This window comes from Papilio machaon, chromosome 20, assembly GCF_912999745.1.
Source record: "Papilio machaon chromosome 20, ilPapMach1.1, whole genome shotgun sequence".
Taxonomy (NCBI): domain Eukaryota; kingdom Metazoa; phylum Arthropoda; class Insecta; order Lepidoptera; family Papilionidae; genus Papilio; species Papilio machaon.
This window is the reverse complement of record NC_060005.1, coordinates 6,504,195-6,529,670: the sequence shown is the minus strand read 5'-3', so window position 1 is coordinate 6,529,670 and position 25,476 is coordinate 6,504,195. Positions and strand designations below refer to the sequence as shown.

Genomic DNA, 25,476 nt, shown 5'->3' with positions numbered 1-25,476 from the left:
ATAATATCGGCAATGATTAGATAAACAAAAGAAATATACTTGCATGCACTAAACAATGTGCTGTCATATTGTTTTTACTATTCGCTCACGAGAGCAGGCAAAGGAACTAAGCCATACAGCCTTGTCTGTGCTGTCATAATTTTGACAACCGTAATTTTCAGTATTTTGTTTATAATTTATTAAGGCATTGGATATCGTGTCCTTTAGCATAATTTTCATTATTACAATATAGGGTTGCCATAAGCAAAAAAATAAATACCACAATGAAACTCCTGATTGCTGCATTGTGACAATTTGCCATTTACGGTTACGGTCGATTTGTTAGTTATAATAAATTCATTAACTAAACAAACAACTTCTGCACTTACACAATGGTGCAATTACCATCAAATTCGGCGCAATCCAATTTGCTGCAGACAGTCTTTGTTTCCGCTCCACCGGTGACTGGTTGGCACCGGTGTCATTTGGGGGACTTTGGAAAAATTATGTCGTCAGTCATATAAAATTTTATATGTACAATATAAACGCCACATAACTGAAAAATTTCGAGCATTTACTTATATTTTCGTCGCTAAGGGCATCTTAATATACATTTCTAAAACTAACTGTACACTTTAAGACTGTGAGTGCAGCAAATAAAGATGTTGAAATAGGATTTCCTTCTTACATTACTTAAAAATATTAGTATTTGAGTTAAGATTTTACACTCGAACTCTTTAGATGGCGCTATCATTTATTTGACGCCTTTGTTTTTTTTATTATTAGTCTGTGGTTTACAATTCAAAATTGTTATCAACATGAAAGCGTTATTCCATTAGAGCCGACAAAAATAACGAGTTAATCCAAATTCTTAATAACGTTAAAAAATGATAAAAATAACTCTGTTTTATTTTGATAGCATATTAATTGAATTTAAATGGCCGCTTCATTGCTACAGACATAAGCCGGTGTCGGCGTCTTATGTGCTGCTAAAATCAGGACGGTCAATTAGTTTGCTTTGAATTAGTATCATTAGTATTACGTCTGCCCAAGTTTATATAAACAACTAAAAATCGAAAAATAATATTCCGACTTTTAACACAAATTCAAACTTATAAATATCACATACATATTACCTTGGCACTTCTGTTATAAATATAACAAAATCCAAAATGATTGACAACATTTAAAATTTAAACGTTTCAAATTAATTACAAACTCTTCAAAAATGCTGTCAGATAAGTGACAGCTTATATTTTAAAACATTACCTATTAATTTTTAAACAAAGTACAAAATTAGATAACGAAAATATCAAAATAGCGATTTAACTAAAATAGTGCATTATTCAAATGTCAGAATTCGTCCAAACAAATATTTATAACATTAATAATTTCTACCAAAACAGATTTCAATACAAGTGTCAACATTTTGTTAAAGTAATAAAAAATCTTGTTTTTATTAATTGGTAATAATTTTTTCCACGCTGAAGGCGAAATGACCACAATTTCATTAACTTTAGTCTGGCCGTTTATAAAACGCTTTCATTATCTTGACAGCAACGTGTGGCAGTGCGCAGGCGATCGTTGCCCGTTGAAGACGTTTAAAAAAAACTTTTCCCTATGCGCCGAAGAAAAGGCGCGAACTGCGCGTGTTGCAAGAAAATGATTTCTTAATTCTATATTTATTACAATGAGACAATATTATTAGTATTTAAAACTTGTGTTTTAAATTATGTTTCTAGTGATATTTTAATAAACAAGTGTTTATGTAAATGAAATATATTTCAAATGAACGGAAGTGTCGGCCTTAAGTTTTATGTATGATTTATTCAAGCCCTTGGATAAATTTATTTTTGCTCATGGCAATTAAAATGGTAAGTTTTTGAAAGTTCTATTTCAATTAAATTTATTTCGCCATTCCGATTATATATTACGAAATTTGTTTCCGTAAAAACATTTAAAAACAATTGAATTAATTCACAAAATTGTCCACAGAATTAATTCTATGGTCGCGTTCCATTTACAAAAAAGTGACTCACTAATTCGTTGTCTATTATTTTAAAATGAAGTCTGTCGCTACCGTTATATTTAATTAAAATTAACAATTCTAATTATTTGAAATGTGACCTTTTTATTTTGTTTATGACTTTTAAATTGTATTTTTTTTAATACTACAGCAACTACTTTGGTCACGTAACTATGTGTTAATTTCTGTTAACATTCGATCGTTGGAATGTTGTATTAACGTGTAAAAGACGAAATAATAATAAAACAAAAAAAAATTGCTTTTTCCCCTATAACTAAATTTGTTAAAATATGAATAATATTATCCAAACCTAAACAACAATACATTCATTTGTACAGGCACTTCATCAGGGTCTCACCCAGATGAAGGGCCCCCGATGGGCTCGAAACTAGTCGGTGCCGACACCGGGCAAATGTACGTATGTTTAAGCCGTTTCCTATTTGAGTCAATGATAATGTCTCACGAAAGTTTGAATAATTTAACAATACATTCTGAAATGGACACAATATTAGTTAAAATACCAATCGATTGATTCATAAATTACTAAGACATAACAGGAGCAATAACAAAGAAAACTTACATACTTAATACAATAGTAGGCGTATTCGATAGATAACAAATGAATAAGCCTTCACGTAACAAAGTTACCAAATAAAAGTATCTTTCGTCCTTTAATAAGCTAATAAAATAATGTTTGACTGTTTAATTGTGATCGTTAACGAAAACATATCTAATGCTATTAATTACAAATTTTCAAAATTACTCAAGCTTTTTATCTATAACATAGTAACAATTAAAGTAACGTAGAAAAACCCTTCAATCAGTAGCCTCATGAAATTTATTATACATTACATTAACAAGTATTTGATTAAATGGCCAAGTTATGGTGTAAGTTTTACTATTGAAAGGACAGTACATCTCATCTACCTAACATCATAAAAGCTAAAACTAGATTTATTTAATAAGCCACGACTGGTCATTGTGAAACCGAGAGACACGTACTGCAGTCGATTTACGTCACTCAGCCATTGAAATAATGTAACGTGACAAATGTATTACAATTAAATAATAGATATGCTAAAAACAAAGATCATGTAGCAAGGTAAGACGAAATACAGTATTTTTTTATATTTTTTATATTATGGCAAACGAGCAAGCGACCACATGAATTCGCCGAAATGGCGAAGCGACCGCTGCCCATAGACTTTCGCAATTGCAGATGCGTTGCCTACCCTCAATCGATGAAGGAGGATACGCACAAAAAGAGAATATTTGACCTTCCTATGCATCTCCTCCTCCATCAAATCCACCTCCTAGAGGACAGAAAGAGGACTAAAATTAGGCCTCCGGTACCAGACTCATCAGACGAAACGCGAAAATACTTCCACTTCACGCCTGTCTTCTATGTGGTTGTGGTATTTCACCGGGCGAGCCGACCAATTCGTGCAACTGATGTTGTTGTTGCTGGCGTCTACCACTGTTTCTCCAACATTCTGTTTTCATTTCAATAAATCATTCGTACATAAACAAAAAAAAAATACTGAGGTTTCACTACTTTTCGAGAATACTCAAAATAACGAAACGATACGTTTTATAACAGGTCTTTCGTCACAGGAAACCCAACTGTTAGTATGCAAACTTAACAAATCTTCGAACTATTTCTGACGATGGAATTATAATTCGTTAAAAGTTACGGCAAATTAAGTAACAAATTTCAGATGATTGAATTTCGTTTATTAAAATTATTTACTCTATGTTAACTAATACTCGCTTATTTTACTTTTTAGAGGATTGTATCAGGACCACATCAAATGGAAATCCGTGGTCTCTGCCTACCCCTCTGAGTTATGTGCGTGTTACACTTTTACTTTATATAGTGATTTAAATATCAAACAAATGCCAACCGATACATTAATTGTATACATTTCAAAATGTTTAAAAATGTCGTTTTCAGTTTAAATAAATCACTCAACGCTGTTGTTAACTTAAAAAAGTTAAACAATTCTTTTAACATCCAATTATAATGGAAATAGACTTGAACGGAAGTCATAAAACTTCTACTACAAATACGTATATGGAAGGCAAAAAGTAGACATTAAAAAATATATTTTGTTACAACTAACCTGAAAATATGTTGGAAATTGATTGATTAAAATGTGTGGTTCAGTAGTTAGTAAAAAAACGCACTTTCCGGGACATCACAAAATATACTAAGTAAGGAACAGTACGCAACTGAGACTAGATAAAAAAAACTTTTGAATATCTAATAAACAATATTTGGGAGATTTCTCTTACGTCACATACTTACTAGCTGTTCATGATATTTGTCACTAAATTTTAAGTAGTTTAACTGGTAGTTTAATAGTTCAAAGGTAGAAAAATTATTAAATTTTACAACAGTCAATCCATTTAGCCCTTATCGGCCAAGACTCGCGACAATGGGCCGCGCATTGACCTCCATAGGCATTGTTCTAAGACCTAGGTCTCTGAATCACGCGCGAACAACTCTTATCAAAGCCTTGACTTTGATGATGTAATTCCGTGTTAAATAGGAACCGCAAACTTCTCTACATTTCCTTGTGATAAGAAATCTGGATTTATTTATGTTTGTCTAAAACCAGCTAAAGAAGTAGACATGCAAAATGATAAATGCACTTTTAGACGTCAGTATATCTTGTTTTAAAGCTAGGCCCTAATTTAATTTATCTTTTTTTTTTCAGTCCTTTTACTTCAGCTACGATTTATTGTTGTTTAAAAACTTTTTACCCCTCTGAAAAAAGTTTCCATTGTACAATACCGCACAGTTGAATAGTAAATATAGTACGATAGTAAATTACACATTATGAAATGATGGTAAACTTGCGGAAAAGATTAACAGAGTATCTAATTAAAGTATTTGAAGTCCACTGGATGAGAGTAGAAGAACCTAAACAATGCAACGATTCAGGTCCTTACCTCAACCAATGTCTATTGACTGTGATGATTGAAGCTCTACATCACCTTTCTAATAACTTTTAACAATTATATGCAATAATTTAACGTAGTATAACTATAAACCAGAGTATTCCGCACCTTGACCATTGACATTGACCATCAGAGATCTCATCTTACATAATTTGATTGTAACAAGACGCGGCGCTATCTAGCTGCCACCGGTGTGAACCACGACTACCTATAACAAAACAATTTGCTGTCGTTCAACTGACAATCGTTGCTAACGCGGTAGGGTGCAGTTAACATTCTATTACCTCTTAAGTATACGTACTAAGATGTTTTTAGTCGATCTTTTCGTCGTGAAGTTACCTCCTTTCTCAAAAATAAAAAAGATAGTAATAGTAACTTACATCATCAGTCTATGCCTGCCTATAAGTTAAAGGGGCTTTCCCTTTTTAATGTTACATGTAAAACTTTGAAATACCGCTACGAAATTCATCAAATATCTATCTATATATATATAAAAGAAAGTCGTGTTAGTTACACCATTTATAACTCAAGAACTGCTGAATCGATTTGAATGAAAATTGGTGAGCAGGTAGCTTAGAACCAGGAATAGGACATAGGATAATTTTTACCCCGTTTTCTATTTTTTATTCCGTGCGGACGGAGTCGCGGGTAAAAGCTAGTATATATATAAATGAAAGTCGTGTTAGTTAAGTTATTTATAACTCAAGATCGGTCGAACTGATTTAGCTGAAAATTGATGGGGAGGTACTTTAGAACTAGGAGACGGACATAGGAACTTTTTTATCTTGTGTGCATTTTTTTTATTCCGCGCGGACGGAGTCGCGGGTAAAAGCTAGTTAAGTACATTTCAATTATGTGAATGATATAAATCCATCAAATTTCGTGGAAAAAAACTGATTCTTAGAGGAAGTCTAGATAAATTTACAAATTACCTCGTATTTGAACAATAAACGATATCTAAGGAATGTGGACTATCGCTTTATGAATATAATTTAATTGTTATATTGCCTTATCGGTTAAAAAAATCAATTGATGAGATTAAAGTATTCATGCGACTTATACAATAAAGTCTAGACGCCAGGAAAATTGTAACCGATATTGTTGTTGAAATCAAACATAAAGATGGACTTTTGGAATTACCACTCCTGATATCATCATAAATAAGTCCCCACTGAGGGTCTCGGAGCCTACCCTAAGTTATGGGTGACTAGCCCAGTGAGGGTTGGTTGACTTCACACATATCTTTGAATTTCTTCTCAGATATGTGTAATTTGCATCACGATATTTTGCTTCACTTTGCACACAATTTTAAATCGAAAAACATATTGGTATATGGCGGGATTTGAACCCAAGACCTGCAATTACAAGTCAAGTGTTTAAACCCTAGATGCTCCCGATATAAAGATTTGTAATTATGTAACATTATGAAATATTCTACTGTTTTGTAGTTCACAACATTTTAGGTGTTCCGAAAGTGGATAAACACAATTTACCTTCCATTGTTGTTTCTGTATGTTTGTTAATGTTATATTTATAGGATTTTTAATTTAGAATGTCCATTTGCAAACCTTATCTCTTATAAATAATAATATTAACCTACTTCATCCATTGTTGCCATCATAATGAGCTAGGTAATTCGCCCAAAATATATCTTTTCACATGTGGCTGTAAATTTTCACAATTTACCGAACAAATCGCGATATTTAATATTTGAACATGATCAAACAGTACAGAATGTTTTTTGACATTTGTATCACCAATATTTTGCGAATAAAGTCAGCAAAATATGCAATTTACACAGACGGACAACTTGATTTTATATCTAAATTTTTGTAAAGTTGAGGAATAACTGCACATAAACGAATCGTAATAAAAAGGTTCAGCAACAAAAATTCATATTCAGTCGTCCAACTTTAAACCTAGCTTTATTTATGTTTTCTAAGTTATTCTAATAACCTAGTGTTAGGTGTGCCATTCTTGCAAATACTTATTGCAAATGAGCAAATAAAGATGTCCATGGGTGTCGTTGAACACCTCGGTGTTCCCGTCGCTCGTTTGTATTATAAAAAACAAACATAAATAAATAAGTCTAAAGATAACGTTAAATTTAATATTGAATTTAACTAGCAAAATTAGTCGAGACTCATGTATAAGTTATAAATAAAGTTGCAAGTTACTTTAATAACATAGAAACATGAACAGCAAGAAATTAATGTAGTGAAACATACGAACTGTCACTGAACCAAGAGAAACGATCGCAGGTTTATTGACTTAGGGCATTACGCACTAGCGAATGCAAGGAAGCGATTAAAGGTACCATCAAATTATTATTATTGTCATAAAATACTATAAGCTGTATTTTAGTATTAGTAACGGGTTTAGATCTGTTAGCAACCTGGGCGAAATTACTACGGCACCCTCTTATTTTTACCATACCTTTCAGGTGGAAGATTAACAGGTTTATGTGAGACTGTGTAATATACAATTAAAGACCTGTGGTGTTGCTTTCTGTCCAGCGCCATGGGCGGGCGACCAATATTAGTAATACTATGTTTAGAATAATTATAGTAATAAGCTTTGTTTTGTGCTGGAAAAAATCTAATCCGCAACAACTATGTAGATGTGCATCTACAATAAAAGAGGAAAAACTAGAAGAAAGAATGCTGCATAGTATAAGATTAAGTTTAGATAGCCCAGAGAGGTTTCCTAGAAATAAACTGCAGTGATTTTAATTTACTGTTGAACAATCAGTTTTACAGTTCTGTAATTTCAATAAACTTGGTATAAATGTTCAACATAGTCTGGTGTGTTCTACACGGCCAACGAAATTAGGTGTTTTTTAATATGCGCGGACGGAGTCGCGGACGACAGCCAGTATTGAATAAACAAAATATTTAAAATCTATATAAAGCATCTAAACTAATTTTTAACGTCATTTATTACTTAAGAAAATTCTTCGATTTTATAATTTTTTTTATATATTTTATAATATAATCGCTAGTGTAACATGTCCCTTAACCACTACCCGTCGTTCATACATGTTGTGTAAACCGTTGAAATCAGATGTTAACCTATTTCGCTTCAAATTAGTGTTAGTCTGAGGATTAAGTTTAAACTAACATTAATATATATATTTAACTACAAGATATAATTAAATTGAGCGTAACAACTATGAAGATACAAGCTTTAACTTCGCAGTACACAAAATTAACAGAAATAACATTCTAGTACTTAATTTATTGGACTTCATATTTATAGTGTATTTTTAGTGTAACCAATTAGATCTATATAGACAACTGAAGCAACTGAATAAAAGAGCTCAAGCATTCGGAGTCCCTAACTGGTAGAGACCCTTAGCTTTATTCTCATACTTAATCTATATATATAAAAGAAAGTCGTGTTAGTTACACCATTTATAACTCAAGAACGGCTGAATCGATTTGACTGAAAATTGGTGGACAGGTAGCTTAGAACCGGGAAAAGGACATAGGATAATTTTTACCCCGTTTTCTATTTTTTATTCCGCGTGGACGGAGTCGCAGGTAAAAGCTAGTATAAATTAAAGGAGGCCTTTACTCAGAGTCTTCTCTCAGTGCGTTGAGTGTGACAGTTACAGGGTTATGTCACTTTTTGACAAGATAAATAGTCCACATTTACTTGATGCCGAACGACCCCAAACATTCCTGAACAATGTTTGATCAAGCCCTTATCGAGTGCAAACAGGAAACCGATCTCCAATAGCATTCGACCGCAAGGTGTCTGGGCAAATGTTTTACATACGCCATCTCGTGTAAGACTGTTTGGACAAAGGTTTTACCAAATATTGACGGCACCGGCCCTTTTGAATCATCGACCGTCTTTATAAACACATTTTGTGCAAACATTGGCCATTCATTGCCCAATTTGGTTTTACTACCTAATAGTAAGTTATGCGGAATTTCGAGAGTGCCTATAAGAAGTGGGTCCACCAACCGGTATTAGTAAAAATTAAAAAAAAAAAAAAGGTCTATTCTGTCTAAGAAATCAATACATAATATAAAAAAAGATTGCCGACAATCCTCATACAGAAGGTTTATTTAATAACAGCTTTTACTAACCAAGAGTAATATTTTTAAATACCTAGGTAAAGGTTCCAATTACTTACACCTGTAGTACATCGTATATTTAAGGTGGTCCAAAACTGTGTTGAAGAGAAGTTGAAGATGCATTGAGAAGCTTTGAAGACAATACTACATTACAGAAAATGTATTCTGCTAACGCGAAACATTATCTAAAAAGCTAAGAGGTTAATTAATTTTGTCACACTTCAAAGATTCGTTTTTATTGTTCTAAATATCGAAAGCGAAGAAAATTTAGACATTCTAAGACGCATCCGAGATATTAATAACCACAGTTCTGAGAATTAATCAAAACTTATTTACCCTCTAACAATGCAGTCAATCTTCGTAAGGATTAACTTTACGAAGAGCGAATCCTTGCGCACAACGAATTAAGACATCGCAAGACTGACAGTTGCAATTGCGACGTGGCGCCCGACTCGTAAACTTAATCGAATTCCAGCTTTTATTGTGTCAAAACAGAGTTCAAACGCTTAATCAAGATTTATACCTCCTGTCGTCTCTTAACAACACGACTGTACTCCCCTAGCACACTGCACAATCAGAAGTAGAATCGAAAAAACAAAACACTACTACCGCTGGTCTCGAACCGAAATCTTTAAAACACATTATTATCTTTGTTTGGCTAAAAATAATGACAGGGATGAAGATATATTTTACAGAGATTTTGGTATGTATCAGAAACCCGTCGTTAGTAGATTTCATGCGAAGCAAAAGCGCATTCACTTTTATTTTGCGACAAATTCATTGTTGCCAACATTCGAAATGTCATTTTGTTGTCCTTGTATGAAAAATTTAATCGAAATGCTGTTTAACGATGACATGAGATTCTCTCCGCCAAAGCGTTCACACAGGCTAATTACGCGAACGCAGATCGCAATCCCCTTTCGTATGTCAGTTTGATAGAGGCATAACGAGTAATATATAAATAATCTTTGGCCTGTCACGATCTTTGCTAAGCTTTTACGACGCTGATAATTCACCGCAGCGTTTTATAGACGTGCTCGATCCACAACATGTTTAGATGTACAAAGTTGCTGTGTATTACAGAACAAAACATCTTGTACTTTAAACGTATGAATTATAGCCAACAATGCTAATAAAAATATAGCCAATGACATTATACGAATATAGCAAATATCTTAAGACTAAATTAACTTTCATCAATAGATACACTACACTACAAAATTACACACGATTTAGTCTAACATTGACCCTTATAATATTAAGGCTAACTGCCGCATAGCCAGTTATTTCACGATCAGAAGAGTCCCTTAGTGTTGATTGCAAAACAATAACCTGAACAAGCAAAACGACAACTCTGAGTGCAAAAATATACTGTATAGACGACCTTATTTCCATCCCTTGATATTAACAAACTGTATATTTTAAATAGCTCTTAGAACTAAGCAGCATTAACTTTCTATTTCAACACTCATAATCTCGCTGTGAGAAATGTAGTCTATATCTTATCTTATCTCTCCGTCTGTCCGTTACCTCGCACTGTTACAACTGATTCCGGTCCTGTTATATATAGAAATACTATTTAATTATATTCATACTATGTTTACAACAGATGCGAATTAAAAAAAATTAATTATCTAATATCGAAAAAATCTATATATGATGCTTATAACGAGCAACCAAATTTTGAAATTTTTGTCTGTCTGTTCGTCCGCAACTTCGAGTTAGTCTCCGAAACGGTTGGAACAGTATTTTATAATAAAGGCTACTTTTTAATTCCGCGCTGACAAAGTCGCGGTGACCACTAGTATTCAATAAAAAACACGAAACAATATGTGAATAAGAAGTATGACAACTCTGTATAGGTGTTTCCGACAGTGAAAAGTCACCTTAACAAATAATTTAGTATCACGTTAACTGCGGATTGAGGCAGAACAGGCCCAAAGCGTGACTTCTCGCTGGTGCGGCAGTCAAAATCGGGTTGTTTCGCTCTGTGCGGGAGGCTACTAGATCAGTATTTCTATGAGTACGACAAAGTCAAATATATAGAAATGTTTCTCTTGCGATATCTAGCCCAATGGCGTAATTAGATAAAAATGAGGTCCTACAGGCCCCAAACGCACTGAAAAGAAATTAATTACGCCTAGTGCGGATTGAGGTCCAATCTATCTCAAAATTTGTAGGCCTCATGGCCGCACTGCACGAAGCGCGGGCGGCGCGGGCGCCGCGCATCCTAGCTTAGTGTTGTGGAAAGTTTCGATAACGTTTCGAGTTTCGAGGACGTTTTGGCAGGATTTATTAAAGATTGAGCGTAGAACTTTATTTTAAAATCCTTAACGTTTTAAACCAATAATACCAAATAAGTCAGATGAAGTACTCATCTGACTTATTTGAAAATGTTTATTGGAGTTATAAGAAACTATGTTGACCTCGGTAAAAATTTTACTTATACCATACAAAACCTAAATTACTGCAACTTTGAATTTTAAGGGGGTGGCCTGTGTCTATGATGAACCAAAAGTGCATAAATCGGACACAGAATGTATTTATGAGCCAGAAACACAACACTAATAGCCAAGCTACTATTAACTAATTCTACTTAAATAGCACGATTAATACGTCTTATACTTAATATAATATTCGCACGCACGCACGCACGCACATTCACCACTAACAATACTCAATTATCATCATTATTTTGTTTTGCACATGGGTGTTGCCTTAAAATGTGTGCTCAGTTGTGGATTATTCTTCACTGTTATTTTAAGCAAGTCACAGTTCCATTCGAAGTTTAGTCCATAGTGGCAATTTTTACCATTGTGTGCTGATCATCGTTTTTGTACAGAGAACGTTAAATGTTTTTGCCGATTATTCGCTGAGACGAGAGCAAAAGCTTGCTCTCGTCACACCATGACTAAAATCCAATATTTCAATAACAAAAATCCCCTTTGCAATTTTGCCCTTTTTTAAGTGTGGATTGTTTTGCTAATGCTGCAGCATGGAACTTGATGTACCTATTACTCATATATTTTAATGTTATACAGTCAAAACCGTTTATAGCGACATCGTTTAGAACAACATACCGGTTAAATTGACCAAAATCAAAGGTCCTGGCTGAATGTTATATACATATCTTTCCTATTAATACCTGTCACCGGTTGTTACAACTATCGGTTTTTACGACTCAATATGAGTAGTCCCTTCGATGTCGTTATAACAGATTTTGACTGTATTTATATTTCTGGTTTACAATTCCAGATTCCTTAATAGTAGGAAGTCTTATCTTCTTTTGGAAAGTTCGAGTTGTTTCTTCGATGGCCACGGCTGCTATACTGAAATTAGTAAGACTAGGTACATACATACATACACACAGACCCACACTCTCACATATGTACTACGCGGTAACGTAAACGCAAACAAGACATATATTAGTATGTTATGCTACTAGGTAGCAAAGTTGATTATTGCGTGCGAGGTGGCATTGTTCAAAGGCAACCTCTACAAGAAAACCGAGCGACCAACAATCATCATGCTCCCTCATACGATGTTTTTCAACACACTTGTGAGTAAAAAAAAAAAAGAAGTAAACGCAAAAACACTTACGAAATCCAAAATAAACAACAAGACTCAAATTCAAAAAAGAAAGGAAATTTCCTTTCCTTTCAGGTATAGTAAAATAACTAAGCGCTAGGGCATAATTTGTACCATATATGCCTAAAATCGATGAACGGATAAGTACACGCACAGACAAAGCCACGCACACACACACACAAACACACACACAAACACACACAGAGACACACGCGCACGCACAAACACACACACACACGCACGCACACACGACAAGAGATCTAAAATATATATTTTATTTCAAGATTTCCTATTGGCAGATGTGCTGATCATTTGTTCCAAAGAGGTGGTCAAAGAAAGCGCTGCGTAGGTTTCTACGAAAAATTAAGATTGACATTGAATGGCACGCAAGCTGCTAAGAAAACTAAAAAAATTGTGACTTTTTGTGTCCAGTGTGACAAATCTTTTTGTTTACCATGTTTTAATGAAAAACATTTTCAGTGACTAATACTCAATAAACATTTATCGTAACTACAACTCTCTTTTAATCCCATCACTAGTCGAGGCATTAATTGACCTTCCTTTCAGTGCGATTTGAGGCAGAACCGATGACAAATTTTTAATTTTACTTTTTTCATTAACGAAACGTCCTAACTCCAGGCGAAGCTAGATTCATATTATGCACATATTTAAGTTCATAAGAGTGAAGTTTCAAGCAAATATCGTCTAATTTGGACTTTTTAAAAATGTTTTTCGAAAACATAATTTTGTGAGGCAGGAGAGGCCTCAATAGCACTGGAAAAAAGTTCAACTTTGCCACGAACAGACCTCAAACGCACTGGCTGAAAGTTCCGCCAAAATGGCCTCGCAGCTAACGTGGTATCTGACAGTATTAACCGTTTTTATAAATACTAGCTATCGCACGCGATTTCGTCTGCGCGGAATTAAAAAAAAACATTATTAGTAGCCTATGTCTTCTTTCGGACTATGCTCTACATCTATGCTAAATTTCATGAAGATCCGTTGAGTCGTTCCGGAGATACCTTCAAACAAACATCCATCCATCCAAACATTCACATTTATAGCATTAGTAAGATTGTTAAGTTATACAAACAAATATCTTAAATGTTGTGCTTAAAATCGAACCTAAAACTTTCTAACACTCAAGTAAGTCATAGGGTTGTTTACAAGAAATGTAAATGTCTACAGTTCCGTTTGAATGGTAATTTCATTTTAAATCATTTACTTAAGACATTGCATTAAGTGTAGACAGTGTTTGTTATTGTTTGAACAAACTGACAATGTTTGTACAACAATTATGAATTGACAACAACATAACGGATTAAGAGCCTACGAATTCTAACCCTAAGACTCCACTGCACTTACACTGGTATTAAATCTCTTTAATTTGTCATTTGAAAATATAAAGATGACAAGAGGTAAAAGTGTCACAGCAGTGGAACTTCACTATTACAATAGAAATTTAAAAAATTACCTTCAGTTTCGACTGTCATGTGCTTGTTCAATTTCGTTTCTACAAATGTTTTGGCTGTGGAAATCAACAAATCACAAAAAACAAATGACAAATAAAAATCCCATCAGAATTCATTCGACATTACCACTACCACTCAGAATGCTTCCTTAACAATGTCGGTAACTTTAAAGGATTACAGCGAGCTTTCCTGACAACTTACCAAACCTTTACGATCGGCAGCAACACAACATGTTTGACATTCAATTATACACGCTCATAAGCCGCCGTCACTCAGGATATCTTGTTAAATACGCAAATCTGAAATGATTTTCAAAATCATGAGGACGGAGTCATATGTGATCGGTATTTCGGACATGGTTTGTTTTGTGAAATCAGTGATTGTTCGAATTGGTTTTATTTGATTTTTTTGTTTTAATTCTAGAACTAATCTATATCTAGACCATTTAGTTAAACGGGTTAATTCAATTAATTACTGTAACCCGTCTAAATTACTGTGATGGGAAAATAAGATATTTCTGGGAATACAAAGGGAGGCCAATTGAAAAACACCGCCGTTTGAAGTCGATTAAGAAGCCCCTTCATAAAATACTACAACTTCTTATACCCTGCCCATAAAGATTTATAATTTTAGTTAACTCCTATGAATTAATTCCTTTCTTTGAACACTCCGTTGAGAGCTTAGTTCAAGCAGCTAATTTATCGACAAATTATTCCAATATTACAACTAACTTTGGCAATAAAGGCATACACCTCGCGCCTCCTACACCTATTTATGAACATTATTCATGCTAGTTTCACACGAGCACAAAACAGTAGAACAGTGCAGTACTGCTGTTGTTTGATCAACAATGCATTCAAACAATAGCTGTACTGCAATATACACTGCTCTACCTGACTTCTTCCTTCGTGTATTTGTTCACGCTCATGCGTAACTTCACCTCAGTCTGTGAATAATTGTTTCCAATTATATTACGAAATTATTAAAAGGTGAAGCTGCGATCTTTACATCATGTTCTATTGTCTTACAATTGACTTGTTAAAATAACAATCTTATCTCAAAATTAATTACCACCGGACAAGGCTACATAAATCTCCGATACCCGTCGATTTTAGTATCTAAGCTACATACGCTGACAAGATCGTCGAGAACAAGTCAGCGCAATTTCATACTTTAATTTTAATGAAGTACGTGAATATAAGCCTTACTATAAAAAAATGGACGGTGTTCCAAAGAGATTGTAGCTTAAATATACTTACTTACTTACTCCGTTGGCGCAGCGACCCAATGTGGGTTTTGGCCTCCGACACAAGAGATCGCCAGAGTCGTCTGTCCTGTGCCTTCTCCTGCCAGTCCATCGCTTGTAGCTCCAGCAGGTCTAGCTCTACAGCGTCTCGCCAGCGGTATCTAGGTCGGCCGATAGGTCGGCGGCCAGTAAGGGTCCCGAGATACGCTGCTTTGGCAAGCTTAAATATACGTCAACCTTTAAAACAAACCCATGACGCGTCTGGCACGATTTTTTGTCAAATCACGGCTATTTTAACATTACATAAATGATGTTCAATAAATAATGAATTACTTGTACCGAAAATAGTGTGGTAAAACAAATAACAAAATTGACGTTGATAATATCAACGAGCAGCAATCAAACGGTTAAAAACAGTGTCTAACAGTATTTTTGGAGTGCTACAGTCTTTTTACCATTGATTTAAGCTGTTATAGAGGCATTAAACATTCAATATACAATCGTTAATGCCTCATTATTATCTTATTATGTAATAACATCGTAAACGTATTGTTTATTTTTATATTGCTTTAATATACCGGCGTTACTGAATTGTTTTATGAAGATGGTTTTTATTAGACTTTTATAACCACATGTGTTAATGTCAGGGATTTTCTGTGACTCGGAAATGACTTACTTAATAAGTCATTTTCGTAATGGGGTACTAAAATGTATCTCAGTATATTTTTCTTTCTGTAGTAATATTGTTAAGCGGGAATATTTGTTTGTTTGTTTGTATTTTTTATGTTCCGAAACTACAGAATCGATTTGAAAAATTCTTTCACTTGGGAATTAATAGATGTCGACCGCGACTCCGCCCGCGAGGTTTAAAAAAACCACTGAATAAGTTGCCTATGTATTCTTCCAGACTATTCGACAGGTGCCGAATTTCATCAAGATCCCATTAGCTGTTCCGGAGATTTACCTTCAAACAAACATCCATCTAAACATTCCAACATCATTCGATTTTGATAATTATTTTTTAATTCGAAAACTAGTTTGAAAAACCTTGTTCCTAGTTCTTTTACGAAAGAATTTTTATACTCTTTGATTATCTCATAGTTAAATATCTCAGCATAAGCAATAATCTAAAGTAAAACCGAGATTATGACATGAATATTCAAAACATATTTAATTATAATGAGCTATACTTTAAGCAATCCAATTAAAGTTTGTGTCGTATGTAATTTATAGTGAATACGATGGCCTAATTGCCTATAAACACGTACTTAAATCTAAAACTTATACAATGTAATTTCAACCTTGTGACCCTAAAATCAAGGTATAAAATAGATTAGTAATATTTTTTTAGAACTAGGTGTGATTTGATGATCTGACTGGCCCTACTTAACTTTTTGACCACAACACGTAAATCGCATCGCCGAATCAAAGGCGATGTTATTTTAGATTATATCACGTCCACTAAATATTTTAGATGAAATTTAAATTTCAAAATATGGTGACAGATTTAAAACACGCATTTGTTAGTCGAGATAATGTATGTTTCTTTTTGCGTCATAGACTTGTTGTGGTCCTCTTTGAACTAAGATTTGAATACTTTATTAATATCATGAAATAAAACGAGAAAGTTCCTAAAATCTTTTTTTATTTTAACCTATAAATCCTTCATTATAGGATAAATTGAAATACCATCACATATTTTATAGTAAACAAATTTTTAAAGCACTTACTTATAACCTCATTTCTACATTCGCATCATCGTAATCGGCGTAACCGTCAGATTTCACTGCTTTAACCCTAAAAACATTATAATCTTCAAGGAAAATATCACACATACATCTTACAGTAACTGTGTTTAGTCAGTGTAAGCCCACTGTAAAGTCATTAAATATCAAACAAATCACGTGTATATAACAGTGTTGGGTTACTGCCAGTTACTGCGGAACGGTATTCGTTAATTTATCGTCGTAGTAACGATCACATCAGGCCACGTTATAACACGAACCAGTGTCACCTTACTAACTGGAAACTTTAATATCTCTCAGTAGGTCGACTATCTTACTAGTGATTAAAGTTAACAATATTCTTTAACATTAAAAATATTGCATACTAGCGTTTACCGGCGAATCCGTCCGCGCGGAATAAAAAAAACGCACACAAGATAAAAAAGTTCCTATGTCCGTCTCCTAGTTCTAAGCTACCTCCCCATCAATTTTCAGCTAAATCAGTTCGACCGATCTTCAGTTATAAATAGTGTAACTAACACGACTTTCTTTTATATATATAAGACTTGCTTTTTTAAAAAATAGAAAACGGGGTAAAAATTATCCTATGTCCGTTTCTTGGTTCTAAGCTACCTCCCCACGACTTTCTTTTATATATATAGATTAGTTATATCTTAACGTAGAATTCCACAGTCGTATGTCATATGTGTAGTTTCTATTTTGTCACATAGAATAAATATTATGGCTTCTATATATTAATACGTCACAGCAGTGTAATTCTACGGTTATATATATTAATAATATTTTTTGAAAAATAGATATTAAGTAAAATTATATAGAAGAAATTGGTTAGCATTGTGATCATTTTTGGAAAATGGCATAACCAACATAAAGTCAAGGGAAAGTATAAATATTTTTCTGATATTTAAATAAAGAAATACATGAAACTAAGAGTACAGAGGAGACCAGTAAAAAAAGATAAAATCTGAAGTATTCGTGAGATTAGTAAATATGTAGGTTAGGTCCATTTTTACGATTTAATTCACAGAACATTTTCCATCCACAACAGTATGGGAATTTTATACACAATAACCATGTGGAATGGACGTTTGTTAAATTATAGGTTAACTTTTACCTCCTGCCGCAGGAACAGTTGCAAATTGCTCCGCAGTAAATCGTATCCACTAAACGTAATTGCCAGCTATTTTTGAATGTACTATGACGAACTCACATCAACCACATAAGTACTAAGTATACTTGAACTAGGAATTCGACAAAGTTATTACAAAATAGTTTATTTTTCAAGTATTTAAATTGTACATTTTCAATTGGAAGATTTTTGTAATTAATTGGACATTTTGTTTCTATAACCCATAGATAATTTAACTCTAATCAACTAAACCGATGACTCTTACAAATAAGGGCCAATGTGAAAATGCACAACTTTACAGGAGAGACTCTCAAAGTTTCAACCATGTATGAAAATATGCCGCATATACACTTTTACTTTAGCAAAACACGTTTAAACCTGTAAATGTGTATTTGTGTTTAGTGCATGTTGTTAACTAAACTAAGTTGTTAAGTAAACATCATCAAATTGTTACTTTGGCCTTTATTTATAGGACCCATAGAGATATCTGAAAATTAATATAACTAGTTAATTTGGGAAGCTAGCTATTGATAGAGATAGTTTGAAACTAGTTGAAGCCGCGAATGGACTAAATTATACTCTATCTAGACTATCTAGACCAGGGATCCCCAAAGGGTCGATAAGTTCGATATCGACCACAGGGGGTCCTAGTAAAGCATTGCTAATTCACTCTGTCTTCTTCTATTGACCTAAGTCACAATGAATAATAATAATAATTGATCTTAAAAGTAGATAATTTGGCCATGGGGGAGTCTGAAGTAACAGTTCATTTTGGAAAAGGGGTCACTTGTCAAAAATAGTTTGGGCATCCCTGATCTAGACTATCTTTGCAATTTTTGTGTGTCATGTTACTGAAATAAAAACCTTAAAACAATTATGAATCTATATTTGCAATTAATGTTACCTTGTATAAAATACGTAACACATACCACGTTGGATATAAATCTGTCCAATTAGGTATGGTAATTCTATTTCTATTCGCTATGGCCACTGTTACCATTGCAGGCGTGTGTCCGACATTCGGACAACAAAGCATTGCCGGGTTCCGTGTTTAAACGCGCCAGACTAACAAGATTGATAGAAATGGGTCGCCGTGTCTGCTTGCCACCATGCCATAACACTTTTGACATCACACCCGTGACTATTACTATTTACTCACTGTAGTAGAACTCGAAATAAACTCGACAAGTCAAATGTGAGTTAAGGTTTTATTACATGTACACTTTTAGCAGGTATTAATTAATTTTTAATTTCATTAAAAAAATTATAAACAAAACTATTTATACTTATATAAATGGCCTCGAAAAGAAAACAGAAATAAATATATGAAGTAAAATATTCACTTTTAAAAACCAAGCTAATTTCGGGAACTCTTAGTATTAAGTTTAATTGTTTGACGTAACCTAAACCGATGGTTTTGTGTGGTCGGATTTACTATCTATTTGTCTATACATTTGTTATTTGTTATACGACTTTGAACCTTAATCCCTTGCATTAGGCAACATGACAAATTAGAGTTATAAAATAATGCACGTATGTCGTAATTGGAACGTTAATTGTGGTAATATTAATGTAGCGTATTTACGTAATACTGACCAAAAGGGGCGGATGCTGCGGTCGGAAACGCCTCTCATTTTATTTCTCTTTAATCTCCCACTGTCTATGTATATAAAAAATTGTAGCAATTTTTGTAAAAATAAACATATTATAAAATGTGATTTATTGCGTTATTTCATTACTAGCTGTCGCCCGCGACTGTCCGTGTCGAAATAAAAATACTTAATAAGTAGCCTACGTGTTGTTCCAATCTATGTTCTCTCTCTGCGCATCGTTTCCTCACTCCTGAGGGTCGCGACCTCTCCTCTTGACCATCTCGCGAAGGGTGGATCTCCATTCTGTACGGTTTTCGGCGCTGTGGATGGCATTATGTATGCTGGAGTCGAGTGCGGTGCATAATTGGTCAGTCCAGCGCATAGGGCGGCGCCCTCGGGGTCTCGTCTCGAGGGAAACGATTTTTCCCGTAATCATATTTTTTTCTAGGTTTTCGGGGTATATTATAGCGATGTGACCGAAATATTCCAGCATGCGGCTGACGCATACCGTGGAGAGGCTTTTAGTGACTTTAAGCTCTTCTAGGATCGAGTCGTTTGTCCTGTGTGCAGTTCACGGTATTCTCAGCATTTTCCGCCAGCACCACATTTCGAAAGCGTCTATGCGTTTCCGATCTGCTACCTTAAGGGTCCACGTCTCAATGTCCTACATCTATGCTAAATTTCATCAAGATCCGTTGAGCCGTTCCGGAGATATCTTCAATCAAACATACTTCCAACCATACAAGATTATTTCAATCGAATATGTAATAAGAATTATAAGTCACCAGCTACTAGCTATTTTTATTTAAATATCTTCTCTTTAAGGTCTATAATCATATTGCGAAGTATGAATTTAAATCCATCATCCATATATAAAAAAAAACATCTTTTAAATATCTTCTAAAAATATTCGTAGAAGCAACACATCTCTTACTAAAACCTGTTTAATATATCACGAACTATCGGATTACGGAAACTAGAGTGATTTTCAAATACATTTTATATGGTACAATAAATACTGTACAATTATGACCCCTGGCTACAGCAGTAAAGCATGCGATATTGTAATAAACCTGAAGTTCATTGATCAAGTGTTAGAACAGTAGGGGTCAGCCCTGGAGCTTTTGGCGTATTTCCATAAGCGAATAAATTCATAACTAGCTGTCGCCCGCGACTCTGTCGGCGCGGGATAAAAAAACTTAGTAAGTAGCCTATGTGTCCATCCAGATCTGTTAAGCCGTTCCGGAGATACCTTCAAACAAAGATCCATCCATCTATCAACCTAAATATGTGCATTTATAATAATAGTAAGATATGATATGCTAGTAGCTTTATCTAGTATTCGGTTTAAAGTATGACATTTTTTTCTTTTGCTTTAAGCATCTACGTATACAGGGCTAAAAACATAAAGCATTATTATTTGCAAATAATGTTTTTATTAATTAAAAATTATCAATAAAAAATTTACACCATCACAAGCTTATTAAATATTAAATTTTGTTGTTAAGTTAATTATATATATAACAGAAGCATAAATCAATTACTCGCGTAGTACTTTCAACAGTTGTGCCCATTGTAACATTAGAATTTGAACCCAGGACCTAGAGACACTAATAACTAAGGTACAGCAGAGATAAGCTTAAATTATGAAGTAAACGCGACCATAACTATTTCATGCCAATTGTCAAATATTTGGAAATACAATTCGCGACATAATAGCAATTATAAGGGCGCGTTCACATTGATACAGCATAGTTTATTTGTTGCTGATATAAGCGGACCTCTCTCTGTATATGATAAACACATTTAAAATGAAATTAACTTTTTGTATGTAACATGAATAGAAAAGACAACTAAAAATATAATGACATTAAGAATGTGTTCTGTCTACATTTTAAATTCTTATTTTTTCTTAATGCCATTTCACCAAAAAAATCTCCTTGAACACCTCTTTGTATATACGTTTTTATTCATAATTTTTATAATTTTAAATTTGAAACATATTCGTATTTTTCTTCTTTTTTTTAAATGTATCAGTTGTAAATATATATGTTCCTTCGAGGGTGTGTTAATTGTTTCTTTTCGCCTTTTTATTTAATTATTTTAATTTTCTTTTTTATTCCTTTCAAAATTATTCTAAATTACTGCTCGTGCCTTTACTTCAAAAGACTACTTTAAAAGACAATTTAGGTACAATAAGATCATAGGTAAACTAATATGACGTAAATGTTTGCCTTTTTTCACACTTTTTTAATAAAAAATAAGAAATTAATATATATATATATTAACCTAATGGTTAAATGGCATAATTTCTTATTTTATTATAAGCGAATACTTCGTTCAGTAGCTTTAAGCCTTATTGCGTTAGTTATGCGTAACTAGTATTAAATATTAAAGGCAATTATAATTCTCATGCTGATTGTTTGTTAGTCGACATGAATGGAATTCGCAAGTCATAAGGGTGTGTTTACATTCGAAGTTAAATAGCGGTTATACTAATATATTCATATGGTTAGGATATTTTAATGTCTAACGAGAACAAATGGGATTTATATAATTGTATGTTGAAGTGATTAGATTAAATCCATTGCGGTTTAGACAGAGATCTGCAGATCTAAGTTCTTACTTATGTTAGGTATTTTGAAGGAAGTTATGAATTAAAAATATACTAAAAGTTTGAATATTCCGCTCCTCTTATGACTATATCCGCTGTGTACTGACACCAACAAAATCCACATCTAACAATAAATCTTTGTAATCTCATCTGTGTTAACTTCGCCAAATCTTATCTAATTAATTGTTTCGTGGTCGTTCATTTGCATTTCAACTATTTCTAAATCTATCGTTTGCAGATAACAGTTTGAAGTTTATGATAGTCTGTTTCTATAGATCTGGTTATCATTAAAACCACTGTTCTTTGCGAATATTTGGTATCGTTAGTAGTCATTCAAAGATGTTTACAAGTTTACTTAAGTTGTCTTATTACCCTACTGACAAGACGGTTATTATGTCCTCTATTGTTACCTAAACGGGTGTAAACAGATTTTGAATAGTGTGATAACTTTTTTTCGTATTTTCCTTGAAGTGGACATATGTGTACTTTAATTACAATGGCGCATTTCTCGGAAGGTCACAGATGTTACTGTGCTCGTCCGCAGAATCGCGTCCTTGGAGACGCATCTTAAGTAATGCATGTTGTGTGTTTATGTGCAGGTGCTGTGTGGGGCAGTGGCGGGCGCAGACGAGTACCTGGGCGCCGTGGCGGGCAACGCGAGCCGCGTGCGCCGCGCGCCCGCGCACCACAAGTACACCGCCTCCATGTAAACAATTACTACAAACACCCTCACAACTCATACAATCAGAACGTTTACTACTGCGTCAGCTGGTGTCAACAGAAATCATTGTCCTATTACTCGCTTAACATATACCTGAACCCGAAATCTTGACTGAAGGCTTCTAGATTATTTGGAAGAAGAGCGTACTACGAAATCAAAAACCAGTCAAAAGGAGAATAACAAAGTTATTGCCAAATAAATATTACTCCATCCTTATTGCAATATAATTAATATAATCAACAATACAGCAGTGTTAATTGTGTATTGCAGGACGGAGGAGGAGATGGAGGCGACGTCGTGGAAGCGGTCGCACTGGCGTGAGATGCAGGCCATCCTGCGGCGCGAGGGCGCCGCTCGCGACGAGGTCGAGTGCTGCCCCTCCGTCGTGCAGATGGTGGAGACGAAGGGCGGCAAGACGCCAACCGGTCTTTACGTCGAGCTATACAAGGACGGCGAGAACACTCAGCGGCTGTACGAGCTGTCGTGCGCGCCCGGCGTCAAGGACATGCCGTGCCGCTTTGTCGACTCGCGGCTCTACAACCACTCCAAGTGCGTGCAGAAGTATTCGTACTCGTACGCGCTGGTGCGGTACACGACTGAGGTGCCGCACAGGCAGCGCAACGAGGGCCACTTCTCCGTGCCCGGCGGCTGGTCAATGGACTACGTGATAGTGCGCGCCGGCTGCGAGTGCCAGATCAAGCCGCCGCGCAAGGCAGCGCACCGCAAGCGTCTCGAGCGCCACCGACAGAGGAGGAAGAACCGCCGCCAAGAGGAGGACGATGACACTTGACGCGCAGTGCACAGCGCAGTGCAGTGCAGTGCAGCACAGCGTAGTGCAGTGCATAGTTCAGTGCAGCGCAGTGCAGTGCAGTGACACAGTTCGTAAGGACATTGAACAAATTGTATTTAGTTTAGTTATCAGTGTTGTGTCGTATCGTTTCGATATTGTCTTCGCACGTAGCTATTTTACATCATCGCGATAATTTTTTACAAGTATCTTAAATATCGCTTATATGCCTGCTTAATTACTTCCATAGTCCAAATTCAAGCAGTCTTCAGGTAGTGTGATCGTTAGGTCTGTTACCGATATTGTCGAATAAACCACCGAAATGTACTCACATAATTCAATTAAGATCCTTCATCTTCAATCGAACCCTTGACCTCACAATTTATAGGCATTTAAATCCAAAACAGTAAACTCGCACGTAGACATAATAACGACTATAGATACGTCACAACATAAATAATCCCACGTTACCGATGCCGAGTCAGGAGCCGCTATCGGTTGATGTATTTCAATGTATTTATTTTCGGAACTCAAGTCTATTCTATTACGCTTCTTAGCTCATAACCACGGCCGTGCCTTATCGCCTGCGCCTTTACACCAACATTGCCAACATTACTAAATCGCATTAATTCTATTCAAGATCGCACGTAAAATACGCCGCCAATTTATTTTTAGATTATACTAAAATACAATTCATAATTATGTATCATTTACTGTAAACTATTAAATATTCAAAAATACAGCAGTATCGTGCTTCAGGAAATTTATTTTAATGATTGCAATAATTTTTATGTTAAAACAGGTGAAAATAAAATTGGCGGCAAAAGCTGTCACATTGTCAAAACAGATACAGATAAAAAAAACATTTTAAATCAGAATTATTCGTATAAAATATTATATAGTTTGTAATAATCCTTACAAAAGAAATGTAAAAAATATATTTTGAACATTTTTTAATAAAAAATCTGTTATAATGCGAATTTTATTTTTTATATGTTGGCATAAAAATTATTTTATTTTACAGTTACCGAATTCGAAAACTATAGCTAATATTTCCATAGACATCACTACATAAATATTAAAAATAATAATTTATATCTTTGTCGTTAAATAAAATTGTAGACTACGATTTAATATTTATTTAAATAACTTTATTAAAATGCAAATGTATCAGGAAACATGCGACATAATTAATTGTTTTGTATCGATTACTTAAGCTGTTTATTTATCGTCATCCATTTATAAATTATGTATAGAGATCATAAATATAAAAATGCAAAACGAAAAATGATTAGTTATGTTGACTAGAAATAAATGTTGCCATAACAATATTTTAACATTTTTTACCGGGAAAAAATATGACGTAGTGATGTCTAATTAATTTTGTTCCATTTGCTCTCTTACCTTCTTAATTAAGAGTATTTATTCAAAGATAACTTTTTTATTAATATTTTGTCATATAGTAATTGTACTTACTTTTAGGTATAAGTACGTCGAGTCAAAGATCTGTATTATTTTCTATTTTGTA

At 34.3% G+C, this 25,476-nt stretch overlaps 1 protein-coding gene across 2 annotated transcripts; it reads left to right on the top strand.

Annotated features, from left to right (window-relative positions):
- Positions 1-1,734: 1,734 nt before the first annotated feature.
- Positions 1,735-24,694, top strand: LOC106711462. Of its 2 annotated transcripts, none has more exons than XM_014503778.2 (3): positions 1,735-1,853; positions 23,040-23,131; positions 23,432-24,694. In XM_014503778.2, exons 1-3 carry the CDS (start codon positions 1,800-1,802, stop codon positions 23,949-23,951), a joined length of 666 nt encoding a protein of 221 aa, XP_014359264.1. In that variant the 5' UTR covers positions 1,735-1,799; the 3' UTR covers positions 23,952-24,694. The 2 variants fall into 2 exon arrangements, with proteins under 2 accessions (XP_014359264.1, XP_014359263.1); XM_014503777.2 differs by having other exon boundaries at positions 1,737-1,853; positions 23,040-23,146.
- The last annotated feature ends 782 nt before the right edge of the window (positions 24,695-25,476 follow it).